General features: G+C 43.9%; 1 protein-coding gene and 1 long non-coding RNA gene across 5 annotated transcripts in view; one reads left to right on the plus strand and one right to left on the minus strand.

The window, feature by feature from the left end:
* Window positions 1-1357: 1357 nt before the first annotated feature.
* On the minus strand, window positions 1358-9029 carry LOC104141835 (uncharacterized). 3 transcript variants are annotated; one of them, XR_011140051.1, is made up of 4 exons: window positions 8785-9029; window positions 8132-8463; window positions 3029-5870; window positions 1358-1559 (listed from the first exon to the last, which is right to left on the minus strand). It is a non-coding gene; the product is annotated as an uncharacterized lncRNA (long non-coding RNA). The 3 variants fall into 3 exon arrangements; XR_011140052.1 differs by lacking the exon at window positions 1358-1559 and having other exon boundaries at window positions 4718-5870; window positions 8876-9028; XR_011140053.1 differs by lacking the exon at window positions 1358-1559 and having other exon boundaries at window positions 4718-5870; window positions 8821-8839.
* Window positions 9030-9575: 546 nt separating this feature from the next.
* The window catches only part of ROCK2 (Rho associated coiled-coil containing protein kinase 2), a 98121-nt gene continuing 90921 nt past the window's right edge, over window positions 9576-16775 (plus strand). For both annotated transcript variants that reach the window (XM_068937173.1, XM_068937172.1), the window contains exon 1: window positions 9576-9838. In XM_068937173.1, the coding sequence (XP_068793274.1) occupies window positions 9689-9838 (150 nt within the window). In that variant the 5' untranslated portion in view covers window positions 9576-9688. The remainder of the gene's footprint in view (window positions 9839-16775) is intronic.

A 16775-nucleotide genomic window follows, 5' to 3' on the forward strand; every position in this document is an offset into this window, starting at 1 on the left:
GGGGTACGGTTTTACTCCTCCCAGGTGCAGGACTCTGCACCTGCCTTTGTGGAACTTCAGGAGGTTCCCCTCTGCCCACCTTTCCAGCCTGTCCACGTCCCTCTGAAGGGCAACACCACCTTCTGGTGTGTCAGCCTCTCCCCCCAGTTTAGTCTCATCAGCAAACTTGCTGAGGGTGCACTCTGTCCCTTCCTCCAGGTCACTGATGAATATACTGAACAAGACTGGACCCAGGACTGACCCCGGGGGGACACCGCTAGCTACAGGCCTCCAACTAGACTCTGCACCACTGACCACAACCCTCGGAGCTCGGCCATCCAGCCAGTTCTCACTCCACCTCACTCTCCACTCATCCAACCCACACTTCCTGAGCTTGCCTAGGAGGATGTGATGGGAGACAGTGTCCAAAGCCTGGCTGAAGTCCAGGGAGACAACATCCACTGCTCTGCCCTCATCTACCCAGCCACTCATTCCATCAGAGAAGGCTATCAGATTGGTCAAGCATGATTTCCCCTTGGTGAATCCATGCTGACTACTCCTGATCACCTTCTTGTCCTCCAGATGCTTAGTGAGGACCTCCAGGAGGAGCTGTTCCATCAGCTTTCCAGGGCTGGAGGGGAGGCTGACAGGCCTGGAGTTCCCTGGCTCCTCCTCCTTGCCCTTTTGGAAGACTGGCGTGACATTGGCTTTCTTCCAGTCCTCAGGCACCTCTCCTGATCTCCAGGACCTTTCAAAGAGGATGGAGAGTGGCCTGGCAATGACATCCGCCAGCTCCCTCAGCACTCGTGGGTGCATCCCATCGGGGCCCATGGACCTATGGGTGTCAAGTTTGCCTAAGTTATCTCTAACCCAATCCTCCTCAACCAAGAGAAAGTCTTCCTTTCTCCAGACTTTCTCCCTGGTTTCCAGGGTCTGAGGTTCCTCAGGACGGGGCTTACCAGTAAAGACTAAGGCAAAGAAGGCATTCAGTGTCTCTGCCTTTTCTGTACCTTTTGTCACCAGGACTCCTGCCCCATTCAGTAGCAGGCCCACATTTTCCCTACTCCTCCTTTTGTTGCTGCTGTCTTTGAAGAAGCCCTTCTTGCCGTCCTTGACATCCCTTGTCAACTGAAACCCCATATGGGCCTTAGCCTTCCTAGTCCCATCTCTGCATACTTGGACAATGTCCCTATATTCCTCCCAAGTGGCCTATCCCTGCTTCTGCCTTCTGTACATTTCCTTCTGTTTGAGGTTTGCCAGGAGCTCCTTGTTCATCCATGCAGGTCTCCTGCCCCCTTTGCTCGAGTTCTTGGTCATAGGGATGCAACATTCTTGAGCGTGGAGAAAGTGATCCTTGAATATGAGCCAGCTCTCTTAGACCCTTCTTCCTTCTAGGGCCTGATCCCATGGGATTTTTTCCAAGGATATATTGTAGTATTTAATTATATCACATTTCTGTCATTCCTGTCATTGTGATTATTCAGTTCTTCTGAGCAGTATCCCAGCCCTCAACTCTATTGATGGTGTCTCCTGACTTTGTGCAAACAGCAAACAGCAGCAGCGCAATCCCAGTTTTTGTGCTGTTAAATGAGAAGGTTGAAATTCTAAGATGTTAAACAAGGCTGAGATAGACCGGTCCTTGTAATTCCTAACAACTCAAATCTTCAGCAATTTGACTCATAACCTCCTCCTTCAATCCTTAAGGCATTGCTGTCTTACCTCTAATCAGTTCTTTCACATTTTATTGTTCCCTTACTAATTCTCATCTTCTCCAGCCTAAACATATCAAATTATTTACTGAACACCAGGTAAATGAGATAAGCTGATAAGCTTTCTTTTTCTTTGTTTTCTTTCTTTAACCTAGTTATTTTAAAGCCATCAGATTAACCTGGTATGATGTACATATAATCTATTTCCTGTTTGCTTCCATATATTTATTTGCATTGAAACATATTTTCAAACATTGTAGGCTATGAGGCCATTTAAAGAGTTTGGTAATTGTCATATTCATCTCTTTTTAACATACAGATCTGTACTTCCTATTTTCAATCACATGGCATCATCCTGACAGCACTGTCTTTGAAAATCACTTGTTACTGAATTTAAGATTTAGTTTTAGTAATTTCAGAATTCTAGTGCTTATCTGACACCAAATTTATTAAAACCTTCATGGTTTTTCTTCCACTTCTGTGATAATTCGCATTTTCATATCTCAATTCCGTTTATCCATATTGTGTTCTGTTTTAACATCATAATCTACCATGAAAGTCTAGATGAGCTTCCATTTGGATTGGAGCAAAGCAGATCACTTCTATGCTAGTCTCATCACACAGTTGTACCGTTTACTATATGGTAGTCAAGCCTGATAAGCTAAACAAGACTGTTCTCGTAGAATAAAATGTGAGGAGAAGAGGAAAATCTTTTTTTTTTTTTCCCAAGGAGGAAAAAAAAAGTTTCTTTTTCCCTCCCTGTCTATGCTGAGCGTTTACACTGCTGCTTAACTCTTCCGTTGCTTGAATATAAAATGACGTAATTTCTTCAAGTGAGTAAAACCTTATCTGCAAAGCTATGTCTTCACTGGTATACTCAAGATTGTCCTTATTCCCATTTTACAGCCACTGCAAGTTCCCCAAGAGTAGGCACAGCAACCATAGCTGTTTATGCTCCAGTATCAGGTAGACTGGCTTACTTTCCCCTTAGTTGACAGTAGCTAAGTCCTGATGAAAAGCAGACTGTATGAATCATAGTGCTAGTGCGGAGATATTTGCATAACATAATGTGGAGGTGCAGAAAGAACTACAGCAATAATCATTTTTATTTAGAGTGCTCTGCACAAGCCCTATTGGCATTTCACCCTCATTTCAGGGAGTGCTATATGCCTAGGGTTTTACTGTCACTTTCTAAGCCAGTTCCTGCCTATTCATGACATATGGCCAGATCAAAAGAAGGATTTAGGTGCCTAACCGGGGTCTTACACCAAAATCCAGGATTGCAATCCAAAAATACTCTGCGCAATCTAACTGTGGGGGCAGCTAAATTTGTTACCTACCTCTCTCCCTCCAACCTGCTGAGTGGGTTTATCAGAAGGTTAGAAAATCTTTTCTTCTCGGTCTCTTCTGCCTTCATCTTAATATATTTTTACTGCATAAAGACTCAGCTTCTCAGGAAGGCATCCTTAAAGGGCCACAAAGACACACATAAACCTGCAAGACAGGGGTTAGGACCTTTATTTGGAGGTGATATGGCATGAATACCCAAAGGAAGGAGAAAGAAGGGGCCTAGCACGCCCAAGACAACATTACTTCAGAGAAGACATGTGGGTACTCAGTCTGCTAAGAATTCCAGATTGGTTCAGGATAGGCATACTGGTTCAGAAGTACATAAGATCTGAGAAAATACAGGATATCAAGAATATTTCTTATTACCTAGTTCTGTCCAGTACACAGTTTGGCACATCTTTCTAAAATTTCTGACTCTCCTTATGCCTATTTACCCAGTTCTGGGGTTTGGGTTTCATTTCAGAAAGCAGGTGTTTACATGTTTGATCTTAAATCCAGAATAAACTATCAGAAACACTTGTGTTCATACAGGTATGTGTTCCCTGGAGGAGAGAAGTATTGCAGTCTAGTATGCAGACGACAGGACTGAATCAATTCTAATTTTCTTTGTTCCCCAGTCAGAATTAAAAAGGGGCAGAAACAGCTTTGAGAAGATGCCACCAGCACTTCTGAGGGACCAGCGGCTTTGTACTGTGCCTTGTACTTTCAGTTTTGCAACCTGTACAGTGTGCCATACACAGGAAGCAATGAGGAGAATGCATACAGCAGAAGTGAGAGCTGCAGAAATCCTTTTCCTCTCTAAGGTACGATGCCGTATAAGTAGTCTATTGACAGCAGGACAGGGAGGATCTCATAAATCAGAGCAGCCTTTGGGAGTGCTATGACGTACAACCATGGGCTGCATAACCTCAAACTTAGCCTAAATGTAGAAAGAAGCAATGGGAAACTTCAGGTCACTTTGTCCTTGCTCTCCAAGTTATGCTTACTGTATGGTTCCTCCAGAGGTTTGCAGCACAGAATCTGGCACACCAACATCACATAAGCATTTCAATTAACCTAGATTGAGTTTCACTTCTGTCTTCCCAATGCCTCCAAGAAACTACCTAGCTAACAAAGGCAATGTTAGCAGCTGGGGAGAAATTATGTAACCACGTAAAACAAAGGCACCCAAACCAAGGCCTGCATTATCAGGCACACCCAGGCATTACGTTAGCCACTTCGCTTCTGTTTTGCACCTCTTTTCCTTGATCCTTCGGCATTTGTATTTTAGATCCTGAATTCTACACAGCACAGACTACACCAACTGATATTTCTGCATTTACCAGCTAGGATGCTGTGCTATTTAAGAGAATGGAAAGCAATAACACGGTGTACCTGTCAAAGACATAGACTTTCCCAATTAGAGACAGCAGATACATGCCTTTACCTATAAAGTTTACAATATGAAGATATTTTCTTTAGCATTTGCTTGATTGCTTTGGTTTGCATTTAATTATACAGATGGCTTGAGTGGTTCTGTAATTTTATAGCCAGGCTCTGCTTGTGATTGATGTGGTAGTGTCATTCTTACCAAGGCTTGGTTTGGAAATGTATGGGTTTTGAAAAGCTTGTTGTATTTAAATCCTCTAGTTACAATGCAGCAAATGCTGTATCATGAATGAAATGAAAAAAACGTTAAAACTTGTTTTTGTAGACTTTACACGACTATAGTATTTGTAGCAAGACAACATGGGAATCAGAAAATCAACAGTGATGATTGTGGCTGGCTGTTTAACTTTGTGGCTCCTTGAAAACATATCTCCTCTTACATCTTTCAGATACACAGTCATAGACATTGCTTCTTGTCTATGACTGTTTTCATTAACCTATCATCAGGAAAAAAAGGGTGATACTTTATTTTTCATTCAGAAAAAAGGAATTATTAACTTTTAGATAGATTAAGCACTAGCCTGTAAGAAAAGGAAATTAAACCAAAAAAACCTTATTTCTTTCCCCTCTATTTCATATTTATGGATCTAAAAGTAAAGGACCTGATATGCTAATGAATGTAACTGTAAATTATTTTCTGGAAGTAGAATGACAAACTTGAGCTATAACCTCTCAAGTCTAGAGACTCATTATCTGCAAAACTGCCTCGCATTCTATTTCCATCACAACACTTAACAACTGTGACGCTCAAATTGTTAGTGCAGCACTCCAGACTCTCCAGTGGGAAGGCCGTTAGCTATATACTCCTGTCTGTAGCAGTTTGACATAGCTTACGTGAGGCAGCTTTCAAAGACTGTGCGTTTGCTTGGACTATTTGTTTTATTGTCCTTCTTACTCTATTGACATAACTTGTTTCTCACTCATGAACAGTGAAATCATGTCTCTAGGCACAGATAACTCACGAGAACTGAGTTCACGCGGGCAACTCTCTCAACTTTTCTATGATTTGGTTTTTCTGTATGTACAATACAGAAACGGACTGGATCCACATGAAGTACTACACTTAATTTCTAAGCACCCTACCAACTATTAGAATCTACTTCTTCCCCTAAATAATGCTTTCACACTCTCTACACAACACATGGGGAGAGTGGGAGCCTAAGAATAAGATTAGCCAGCAGCAAGTGGTAAAAACACAGGAGCCCTCTCTCCTAAAGCAGTTGCATAGATGAGCAGTTTCTCTCTTCTCTTCTTACACAACAGCTAGTAGTTAAAGCATGTCCGAGATGCAGATTTGAATTCTTCTTCTTCCTGAGAAGGCTTGATCCATACAAAAGTACCCTCATGACAGGCACATGAAGTTTTCTGCTTTGTTGAAACTGTTCCACTTAGTAATACCTAAGTCTGAGAAAGAAGGAAAGAGGTAATGTAAGAAATTTATTCTGCACAATCCAATGATTTTAGCATCTAATGATGTTCTTCCAGTTTCCAGCCCCCTCATGTCAAAAAATGATTTGATGCTGGTGAGTACTGCTGGCTGTTGCTTAGAGGTGTGTGATGCTCTTACTGGGGCTCCTCTATGAGATTAGAGCTGTTACTTTTTATGAAGCTCTGAAGCCAACAAATGCTCAGTTTACCAATTTCTTAAAATTTGGCTGCTAGATATTTAAGATATATTTGGATTGTAAACACCTAAAGAGTTAAACGGCATCTCAGAGAGTAGAGAGACAGTTGAAGAACCTAACTGTGGACTCCTATGTCTGAAACTGTAGTATCTTTTTTTTTTTTTTGCCAACTCCAGTCCAATAGGAGCACAATACTGCACAAACCTATCAGGAATATCCACCAATGTTTTCAAAGCACACTGGAACTCTTGAACTTTGCCTTACAAAACATAGTGAATAACATCTGACAATTCATGGAGTTAGAGACTTCAAAACTGTCCTACTTGAACTAAGTATGAATACAGTTCTTCCTTAGATGGCTTTCGATAGGGCTAGGTAGAATTGTAAAAACATCACACAAATAGAAGTTATTTTTCCTTTAGGAAATCCATATAAAATCTGCCCAATCACCATGTTAAAATCGTATTTTTACACATACCAGCCCCGCAAACTAAGGACTTTCAAAGGGTTCTTTCTGCCCCTTAATCATTTATAACCAGTAATAAAGATTCTGCTGTTAGAACTCAGCTGATGAATTTGTTGAGGATTTGCGTTGTACAAAGGAATTCAGCCGACTTTACCATTGAGATTTTGTCTCCGTAATGCTAACAGAGTAAAACTTGTTTTGTCAGTAAGCAGATATGTCCTTAAGGATGGAGGAATAGATCTTTTGGTCAAGAATTTCAAGAAGGTACTGTTTCTACACAGTCACCTTTGAAGTCACAGTCACACCTGGTTTTGTATGCAAAAAGAGTTGTTATGCTTATTTAAGAATTTCTTTGTCATGGTACATTTAAGTAGTGCCTTCAATGATGTCACTAAATCATATAAATCAGATAAAGATTAGTTTTTACAAACTTTTTTTTATTTTATAGATAAGAAAGATGATAGAAAGAGATGCATCTTGCCTATAGTCAATGGGAAACTGAGAAAAGCATAGGTCTTCAAATTGTCTGGTGCTTGATTCAAAGCTTGGTGTAGTCACCCCAAAGATTCCTGTTGACATTAACAAAACCTGGCAAAGGCTCTGTGGCTCTCTGGAGACACATTCCCTACATTTGGTCTTTTATCTAAATCTCTTTTAAATCCTATCTTAAAAAAACATTTCTGCTGTGCTGCTTATGAGAAATTAGCCAGTCACTTATGACTAGGCTGTGTGTGAATAACTCTTAGTTTTCTTTTAGGTAATTTAGAGCTTCTATCTGTTAAAGCACTAGGCCATGTAACTTCATGAATTTATTAGCACCCAATCCCTAATCCCAGTAGAACCCCTACCAGTTCTTGCACCTCCCTCTTCTATCTTGTCTCAGAGTAAACTATTTAAATGAATTATGTGATATTTTTGTGTTATTGTAGAATGGATCTCAATCTGTTTTTTTCCAAAAAGTAGCCCTTAAGCATAAATAAACTGTGTATCTCCCAGATTTTCACCAGTTCCTCAGAAAACTCAAAAACTCTTAAATGTGTTTCAGTGAGAGAAGTGTGATCATCAATGTCTGAATTCTGATTTGACTTTTCACAAAGTTCACATATACATGTTTCTGCCAGATTCAGGGATTTTGATTCAGCTGACCATAAAACAGAATCCAGTTATGTTGTTCAGATTAATATTCAGATGTGAATTTCCCAGAGTTGGGGGTTGTTCACCTCCAGGGTCCTGGCTCAGAATATCATACAGAGTGATCTCACTCAAAACCATGCAAGTGACTCATGTATTTACTTCTCTCCGAATCTGTCTCTTCTTCAAGTTAAAATATTTGCCTCTTTGCTCTGACATCAGTTCATCGACATCCAGCTATCAAGTCGACAACGCCAAAACTAAAACGCTGACCTTTTCTCTCTGAGGTCTTCCCACTCAGTCAAGTCGCTGCGGATAACACTTCTATCGTCCGTCATTCTGCCCAGTGGGAGTAGCTTCACCTCCAATCTGCCCTTTTCCCAGAACCACAGCACGAACCGCTACCCCTTCTCCCTGCAAACCATCTCAGTCGTCCCCCTCACCTCCTCCGTCCGCGTTTCAACGACAACTCGGGCCGTCCACAGCTCGCCCCCCACCGCGGCCGGCTCTTGTTTGGATCTGATAAAGAACACTTTGGCCTCCTCAAACGAAGCGCTGCCGCTGCGTTCACCGGGGGCAGCTCTTCAGCCAAGCCAGGCGGTCCTGGGAGAGGCCCGTCGCCGTCCCCTGGCGCGCGGGGCCTGCGCCCCGGCTTGTCCCCGGCCCCGTCGCCAACCGCCTGCGCTCCGAGGACGCGCTTGCACCTGAGACTCCTCCTGCCAAGCTTCTCGAACCTCTTTTGTGTGCGTGTGCGAGCGTGTGCGAGCGCTTTACCCTGCAAACACAGGAAAAGGCCTCAGTTAAAATTCACCAGGCCGCAACGCCGCGCCGTATCTTTTTGGCAAATCGCGCTGTAAAAGCCGCCGGCACTTTCGGGCGGCAGCGCCCCCACCCCATCCCCCCCCCCCCCCGGGCCTCGGCGCGGCGGCTCTCGCTCTCGACGTGCGAACATCAACAGCGACAACACCACCAGCACCACAAACCGACCCACCGACCAACCGGCCCAGGGGCCCCGCAGGCCGAGGCGGCGGCCCCGCTCCCCCGCAGCGCCGGGCAGGCCGGGGCGGGGGGGGGGGGGAGCAAGAGCTGGATTTACCATACGGCTCAGGTTAAAAATAATAATAAAAATAACCCGCACGGGCCCCGACCGCCGCTGACTCGCAGGCCGCGGGAGCCCGGCGGGTCACCTTGGCGCGGCGGCGGCGCCGAGGGCAGCCCGGGCGGGCAGCGCCGGCCCCGGCCCCCGCCTGCCGGCGGCGGGCGCTGAGCTCAGGGCTATAGTTAGGCGGTGAGTGAGCGCTGAGCTATGCGCCCTGCGCGCCCAGCGCTGCCCGCCCGGCGGCCGCTCGCAGCGGGGTCTTGTGGGTAGGGCAGGCCGGCGGGGCCGGGGCGGAGGCAGCGGCAGCGGCCCGGGGGCGGGAGCAGGCGGCGGCCGCGCCACGGACTGAGTGACGGAGGGGGCGAGCGGGCCGGAGGCGGAGCGGAGCGCAGCGGCGAGGCCGCGGAGCCGGCGGGCAGCGCTGCTCCCGCCCGAGCAGCCGGCGGAGGCGGGAGAGCAGCGGCAGCCGGGGCCGGTCCCCCTTGGTGCCATGGCCCGGGCGGCGGCGGCGGCGGCGGGGCGCGGGCAGTGAGGCGGCGGGCTCGGCGGCGGCGGCGGGGCGCGGCGCGGCGGCGGCACCGCGGGAAGCGCTGCCTTTCTTCCCTACGCCCTCCTCTCCTCTCCCCTCCCCTCCCCTCCCGCCGTCCCTCCTCTCCCTTCCCCGCGCCCGGGCGGAGCGCGGCCGCGGCCCCGCGCCGTTCATGCCCGGGCGGCTGCGCGGCCGCCAGCCCTGCGCTCCCGCCTCGCCCGGCGGCAGGGCCCGGCGCGGCCCCGGCCCCGGCCTCCCCGCAGCGCTAGGCCGCGGAGCCGGCCGCAGAGCGACCGCGCTCGGTCTCCCGCTCCCCGGCGGCGGCGGCGGCGGCGGCGGCGGGTGTCCCGCCGCCGCTAGGCGAGCGGCAGGATGAGCCAGCAGCAGGCGGTGAAGATGTCGGCGGCTCCGCCGGCGCCGGAGGCACCGGAGGCGACGCCGGGGATGCTCGAGGGCCGCCAGAGGAAGCTGGAGTCCCTCATCCGCGACCCCCGCTCGCCGGTCAACGTGGAGAGCCTGCTGGTGAGGGGCGGCGGGGCCACAAAGGGAGCGGGGCGGGCGGCGAGGCGCTCCCGCATCCCGGCGGCTTTGTCGGGCCGGGGCCGCGGGCGGCGGGGGGGAGCCGGGCCGGGCCGCGCGGGGCGGAGCGGGCGGCAGGCTGCGGCGGAGCCCCCCTCCGCGGCTGGCCAGGCGGCAGCAGCTGGCGGCGCGGCCTGGGAGGGCGGCGCGGAGCGGGGCCGCCGCTGCCGGCGGCGGGGGCTGCGCCGGGGCGGGCGGGAGGGCAGCGCCCCCCCTTAGGTGCAGTTTGCTTGGGGGTGAGTGGGAGATGCCTTTGGAGAGACCTGAGCTGACCTGGGGAGAAAAACTCCCTTTTTTTTTTTTTTTTTCCCTTTCCCCTCCACCCCAGCATAATTCATATCTTTTAGTTTCACGCGTCGTCGTGGTGTGTTTATTTAAAGTACCTGTCTTTGTGTGCGGTTCACGGCACACGGTAGTACCCATCCTCTCAAAACGCCATGTTAGAGCGTCTCCTGATAAGTTAAGGCTGAGATTTGCTGTCTGGTGTGGAAATAATTCAGGAAAAGGACACGCCTAAGGGAGAAATGTGACTTGGGGATCCTTTGGGGTCAGGTTTATTCTCCATTGGGACAAATTGATTCGTCCATCTCCTATTTCAAATGACATTTTTCTGTGTGAGTGTATGAAATATAATTTCCTTCAGTAAGAAATCCATGCCCTCAGGAAGGAGTGGGAAGGGAGTTATATTTCTCCATTAAAACATCTAAACCCTGGAAAGGTGGTGAGAGGGAGTCTTTTTTATCTATTTGTTTTTTTTAACTAAACTGCTAGGTCTTCATACCTGGTATTTCCAGTCGGTCCCAAGTTTTCCAATCTGTCCCGGTTAAGAGAAACAGAAAACGGAGCAGAAATCTCAATCCTTCCAAGAGCTGCTAAAGGCACTTTAGCCTTTAGGCTAAAGGCACTGAGTCCTAGTTTTTTTTTTTTTTTTTCAAATGACTCAGTTCTGTTTGGCCAAAATACAGGAACTGACTGAACAGTATGCGTGTGCCTGTGCCGTGTGGGGAATATAGGAATCTCCTATAACATCTGAAAAATGCTCTTCTCCAGGCTCTAATGCTGTATTGTTCCAGTCATAGACATTCAGAAGCATAACGACGTGCATAGTAGTCAATGAAGGGCAGTGGGAAACAGTGCTACATATCTGACTAGATTCAGATAAGTTTTAGCCTAGGCCAAAGCAAAGAGAGCTGCCTCTGGGCTTCGCTCCCAGCATTTTCACTTTGGTATTTTGCTAGGAAAACTTTGACCTGTGGCCAAAAAAGAGCAGTTAAAAATAGTACAGTCGTTCTGAAAAATGCATCAGGTTAATACTTAACCCTGGTAGTTTTTCACACTCTCTACTTTTATATTCACAGGAGTGTTTCTTTTTTTCTCTCATCCCCCCTGTCTTGGTCATAGAGTAGATACACTAAAAACTGTTATGGTTTTGAAGGTGAGATCTAACCTGCAAAACTCAGATTGGTGGCTGCTTAGCACTTGATTTTTATGTTTTGTAAGCTTACGTTGTAGATCAGTTCATGTAATACACTGGAAAAACTAGCAAACCGAATAAGGGTACCAACTGGATTGTCAATACATATTTTTGTAGTAAAGGTCATCACTTTACTTTCTGTACTCTCTCTCTGTAAGTATTGTTCAAATGATTAGCAGCAAGTAAAATATGCTAATGACTCCTAGTCATTGTGAACTTCCTAGTTTGTGCATTCTGCATGCATATGTATGAAATAATAACTATTTCAGCTTGCTTTATTGGTTTACAAATTTGCAGTGAATTTCCTATAAAAGCCTTTTCTTCTGGGCTTCGATTTTGTTGCATTACACAATTTGACGTTAATTCTCTGCTGGCATTCTATTGGGCTGACTATTGCATTCTGAATATGAAAACATCATATCCAAATTGCAAAATTTACTAAGTTAGCAAACAGCTCACTTTTAGTGCAAATTATCACAAGTGGAAATGTGTTTTCACTTAAAAGTAGAAATACGGTGACAGAAACCAAGAGTCGGGAAAAGGTCTTAAAAAGGCTAGCTGGAATGCTACTATTTCATCCTCCAAAAATAACATAACCAAAACTAAAAATGTGGAATGGAATTCAAAATGGAATTCATTTCCTTACACTGTGAAAAGTCATAAACAGCTGCAATTCTGCATTTTGTGTGCATGCTTTATTTTTGGGAAGCTGTAAAAAGCAAAAAAGTGACTGTTAATCTAGAACACATGGTGCAAATTTGAGAGAAATGAAAAGCTGAGGTAATAAGCTATCTTTCTGTAGATATCAGTTCCATTGCTTAGCAAAAGCTGAATTGTTCAGTGGTTATAAATGAGGAGACTTTGTGTACCATCCTGACTGCTTCCATCGATTTCTTTAACAGGAGAATCTATGGAGCCAGATACATTGATTGATTGTGCCTCCCCCCACTAAGGCTCAGAAAGGCCATTAGATCTTCCAATCTGATCTTTGCTGCGTTGTATACCTTAACACTCATCTATTGATGCCTGTATCGAGCATAATCACTTGTATTTCGTTAAAATATATCTTCTGGAAAGACATGCACATTCAACTGAGAGACATCAAGAGATGCAGAACTCATGATTCAGTTTATTCTGGTGGTTAAAGATTAAGACAAAATTTTAAAGACAGGGAAATTGAAATATATGGCATGATTCTAACCATCTTTTTTCTGCTAAATTTAAAAAGTATTTTACTGTAGGGAATGTTCTCTTCGTTAACATAGTTCTGTTCTATAGCCTACACTTGGTGGGTTTCTTCTGCTTTTGATTTGATAAAGAGTTGAAAGTGGGAACACTAGAACTGTATGATCTTGTTCCATTATTGGTTTCAGATCAGTAATGCCATTTACAAAGGGAGATGTTTTTCCTACCTTTAGTGTTTCAGACATCCAATGAATGTCCTTTTTCCCATTGCATCATGGTGAGAGCCCGGGTTAAGTTGTATATGCTGTAATAAATAATTTCTTTTTTTAAGTCAGTCTCTTATTCTTTCTGGTCGTGTAACATTGCATCAGCTGACGTGAAAACCTATTTTATGTTTAGATTACACAGACCGCTTTGTACAAGTACTAAATTCTAATTTACTATTCTACCAGATTATGTCATCCACAATTTTAAGAACAGTGACTTTTTTATATGTACGTCATGTACATTGATGATAGTGTTAAATAGTATTTGACCTTGGATGATCTATAAATACATTCCTACTGAATAATTCCCAGTTGACAACTATGTTTAAGAGCAGCCTAACAGTTCTCAAATACATTTAAAGTCTTTATTCTTTTGCATATATACTTTATCTACAGAATTACCTGAGTTATTTTGTGTAGTATCAAATACATCTTATTTAAAAGTGTGTTGATAGGTGTTAGCGGAACACTTCCCGTGCTCTCCAACTAGAGCGGATAGATTGATGTAGGCTGTGTAAACCTAATCCAGACTTCCACTTCCCTGCCCATGTGTAACTGTATCTCTCCAGCACATGTTGAACTCAACTTCAGAATTTTATGGTGGTGACAAACAGCTCTAACAAATCTTGTCACCTTCCTGCCCACAGTTGTCTGTTTGGCCCCTTTGCTGGAGGTGGCAACTGAGTGCGGTTAATTAGAGAAAGGAACTTGTGTCAGCACTTTGTCTTCTTCAGTGCAAGCCTTAGGATTTTAGCATTAAGCCTAAATCTTGACATTACACTACAAATGCAAAGCATTTAATGTTTTCTGCCAAATCTACTATGGTTGTGTTAGCCTTTGAGAGAAGGAGCTCTTAGCTGTGAATTTGTCAGTGCGATGCTGGAATTGTCAGTGCAGTGCTGGACTGTGCTGTGGACAAGTTCAAGGTGGACTAACAAATGGAGAGAGGAGCTGCCCAAATGTCCTGGGATAGGCGTGCCTTAAAGCTTTCTAAAAAACTAATTCCCTGTGTATTTCTTTGTTAAAATAAAGTTGATGGGTAAACGTGTGTAGTTATGCTAGTTTGAATGAGAATAGTGGAATGGAAAAAGATGTTCAGTAAAGTTTATCCTCCCCGTTGAGACCCTACAATTTTACTTATGGTGAAAAATGGGCTGTCGATTCAGCTATGGCTCTGGTCCTTTACTGGCTTTCAGTAGACGAATCTGTCCATAAGAATCTCATCACCTGGATGGGTACCAACCTTATTCCAGCCTTGTTAATTTAGCAGTTCACCAAGCTGAGCTCTGTTAATACAGGGTCTCCAAGTCAACATGGCTTATACGTGAGGATTGCTTTGCAATATTTTAGCCATACTAGCTTTCAGAGTGTTTTATATTTAATACAAACTTTATCTCATTTTTTAAAAATTTATTGCCATGTAATTTTGAATGCGTAAGGCCAATCTATTTTGTTAATTTGAACTGTAAAGCACAGAGAAGAGCTGAAAATGCAGCAGTTAGCAGGTTCTGATCGGAAATTTATTGCCCAGTAAGTAGTGGAAAGGCCAAGCGATCCTGTGTTCCTGAAGTCGTTTTTTTTCTTACTTGATTCAGTTGTTGTGCTGTCGTTTCTTTTTCAGCTTGTGGCTTTTTCTGGGAATTTTTACTCCTATTTTTAATCTATGATTTCAGAAATCTTATGTAAAGGTGAAAAAGATGAGCTTTAAAGAAACAGAGAAACAGAAATGTCTTTTCATTGTTCTTTTTTTGTGAGTTTACATATAGCAATTCAGCTAACTGGAAAAGCACAGGGTTTTTTTTTTGTTTGTTTGTTTTTTTGCATGGCTTTCAGTGTTCTTATATTCTGTTTTATTCCACTGTAGAATTAAAGCATTTCACTTCTGGTTTAAAAAAGAAAAGAAGAGCCAGTTTGTTCAGCTTTGATGCTTTTAATGCCACACGTGAGAAGCAAGTAGATTTTGACAGCTCAAAATCTATATCATGAGCTTCAGAAAGTGTGAGCACTTCCAGTATTTCGCTTATATTGATCAGATTGCAGAGGTGGGTCATTGCTATCCTTCAGTTGTTCAGTCTCTGTGACAATTTAAGGAGAAGGAACTCCAGCACCAACAAAACCGCAAGCCATTGAATTAGCACAATTCTCTTCTGCTCTAAATATATAAGATAAAATAAAAATTCAGAAACCCTTCACATTTCCAGACACTAGTAGCCTTCGTGTTAGCTGGGGAATGTGTGCAAGTGTTGATGAAAACTGGTTTATTAAGTATACTTTCAGGTTTCGAGTAATGGAATAGCGTTTGATTATTTGTCAAATAATGCAAGCCATACCAAAACTTGCCTAAATAAAAAAAAAAAACGCTACCACAGTAACAAGTGTCTGCAGCTGTCAATTAATGATCTTGCCAACGTCTGATCGGTAAAATGTGACTGTGTTCCTATCACTAACATGGGGAAGCTATTCTTGGATTTTAGGGAAGAAGGTGATTGGCACTTTAACAGAGTTTTAAAAAATGAAAGAATATGCAATTCTTTTTTTTTTTTCTTTTTTAGGGTTTATATTGACTCTGAGACTGTTTTAAACTATTATGCTAAAAAACGCCAAGTATCTTTTGGTAACAAATTTATTTAAAGTAATTTTTTCTTGATATATCATTAGGTTAAGAACAAGAATACTATGTTTATTTTGGCAGCCTTCGTTAGTAATAAACCTTTTTAACGAGTCTTTAGCTATGTAAACAGAACGCCGAATATGATGCTCGGTTCCTACTGTGTGTGAGGCCTTTGCTACAGTACTGAAACTTTAAAAACACTCTGTATGCACCAAAAGTAACTCATCTTCACAACCAGTAGCATTTAAGCTTGCTAGTGCAAATGAAGCGTCAGCCTTACTTTGGAACATTGTATTAGTTGCCTGTTAACAAAGTTTTAAGATGCTGCGCTAAAAGGTTAGCGTTAGCCACCACCTTATGTGCACACATTTGAATGCTGCTATAATTGGAAGACTGAGATTTGTGAATTGTGTCCGAATTTCAGTAGGTTAGATAGCAACTGTAACAGACAGAGACTTGTTTAACGTGGACCTAGCTTTTTTTGTTTGTTTGTTTTTTCTCTTGTGCCTGTGCTATGGTTGGAGCTACTAAGAGAGTTCACCTTTTTTCTTTTTTCTTTTATATGAAGTGTTATGGTGTTAAACGGTGGTTTGTTCCACATAAAGGGAAAGATGCACAACTTTCTTCATCCGCTTGCCTTCCTTTTTACTCTCTGCCTCAGTTGTTGTAAGAGCTGGAAAGTGGTAGCTGTGAGAAGAAAAAAAAACCTAGCTGATGCATACAAGTAATTTTTCATTAGGTCTGTCTTCCATAAATTTTGTTTTACATAGAACAACTTACCTAAGTCAAATCTTTTGCAAATGGTCAGCAATTGCGTGTTTTGTATTTTCTGTGTTCCCAAATGGAGATAGTTGGATTTTGATGTTGGGGAACAGCATTGCTACTTTAATACCAGACTCATATTGTTCATTTTTTGTCAGTAAGGCAGTATAGTTTGGAGGGATAAATACAAGGGTGGAACTCCGGAGGCTCCACGGTCTGATCGAGTGCTGACACTGCATTTGGCAAATCTTTCTCAGTTTCCAACTTTACGAAATGGGGAGGGAGGATGAGGCTTTTTTTGTTTTGTTTTGTTTCTGAACTCATGCTAAAGGAGAATTTAGAGTGGGCTTATCTGATATAAAGAGGTGACCATGAGGAAATTTTGTGTCAAAGTCCTTAGTTCTGAGCACTGAGGATTCAGATAACTGAGTGGTTGCTGTATTTCTTCGCTATTATAAATCATGTCTGCTGATTTTATTAGTCTATGTTTGAACTACAGAGTAACAGGATCCTGCATAATGAACCGGGACTATGTTTGGATGAGCCACTCATACTTTTCAATCTTTTAAACTTTTCCTGAGG

Source organism: Struthio camelus, chromosome 3 (assembly GCF_040807025.1).
Source record: "Struthio camelus isolate bStrCam1 chromosome 3, bStrCam1.hap1, whole genome shotgun sequence".
Taxonomy (NCBI): Eukaryota; Metazoa; Chordata; class Aves; order Struthioniformes; family Struthionidae; genus Struthio; species Struthio camelus.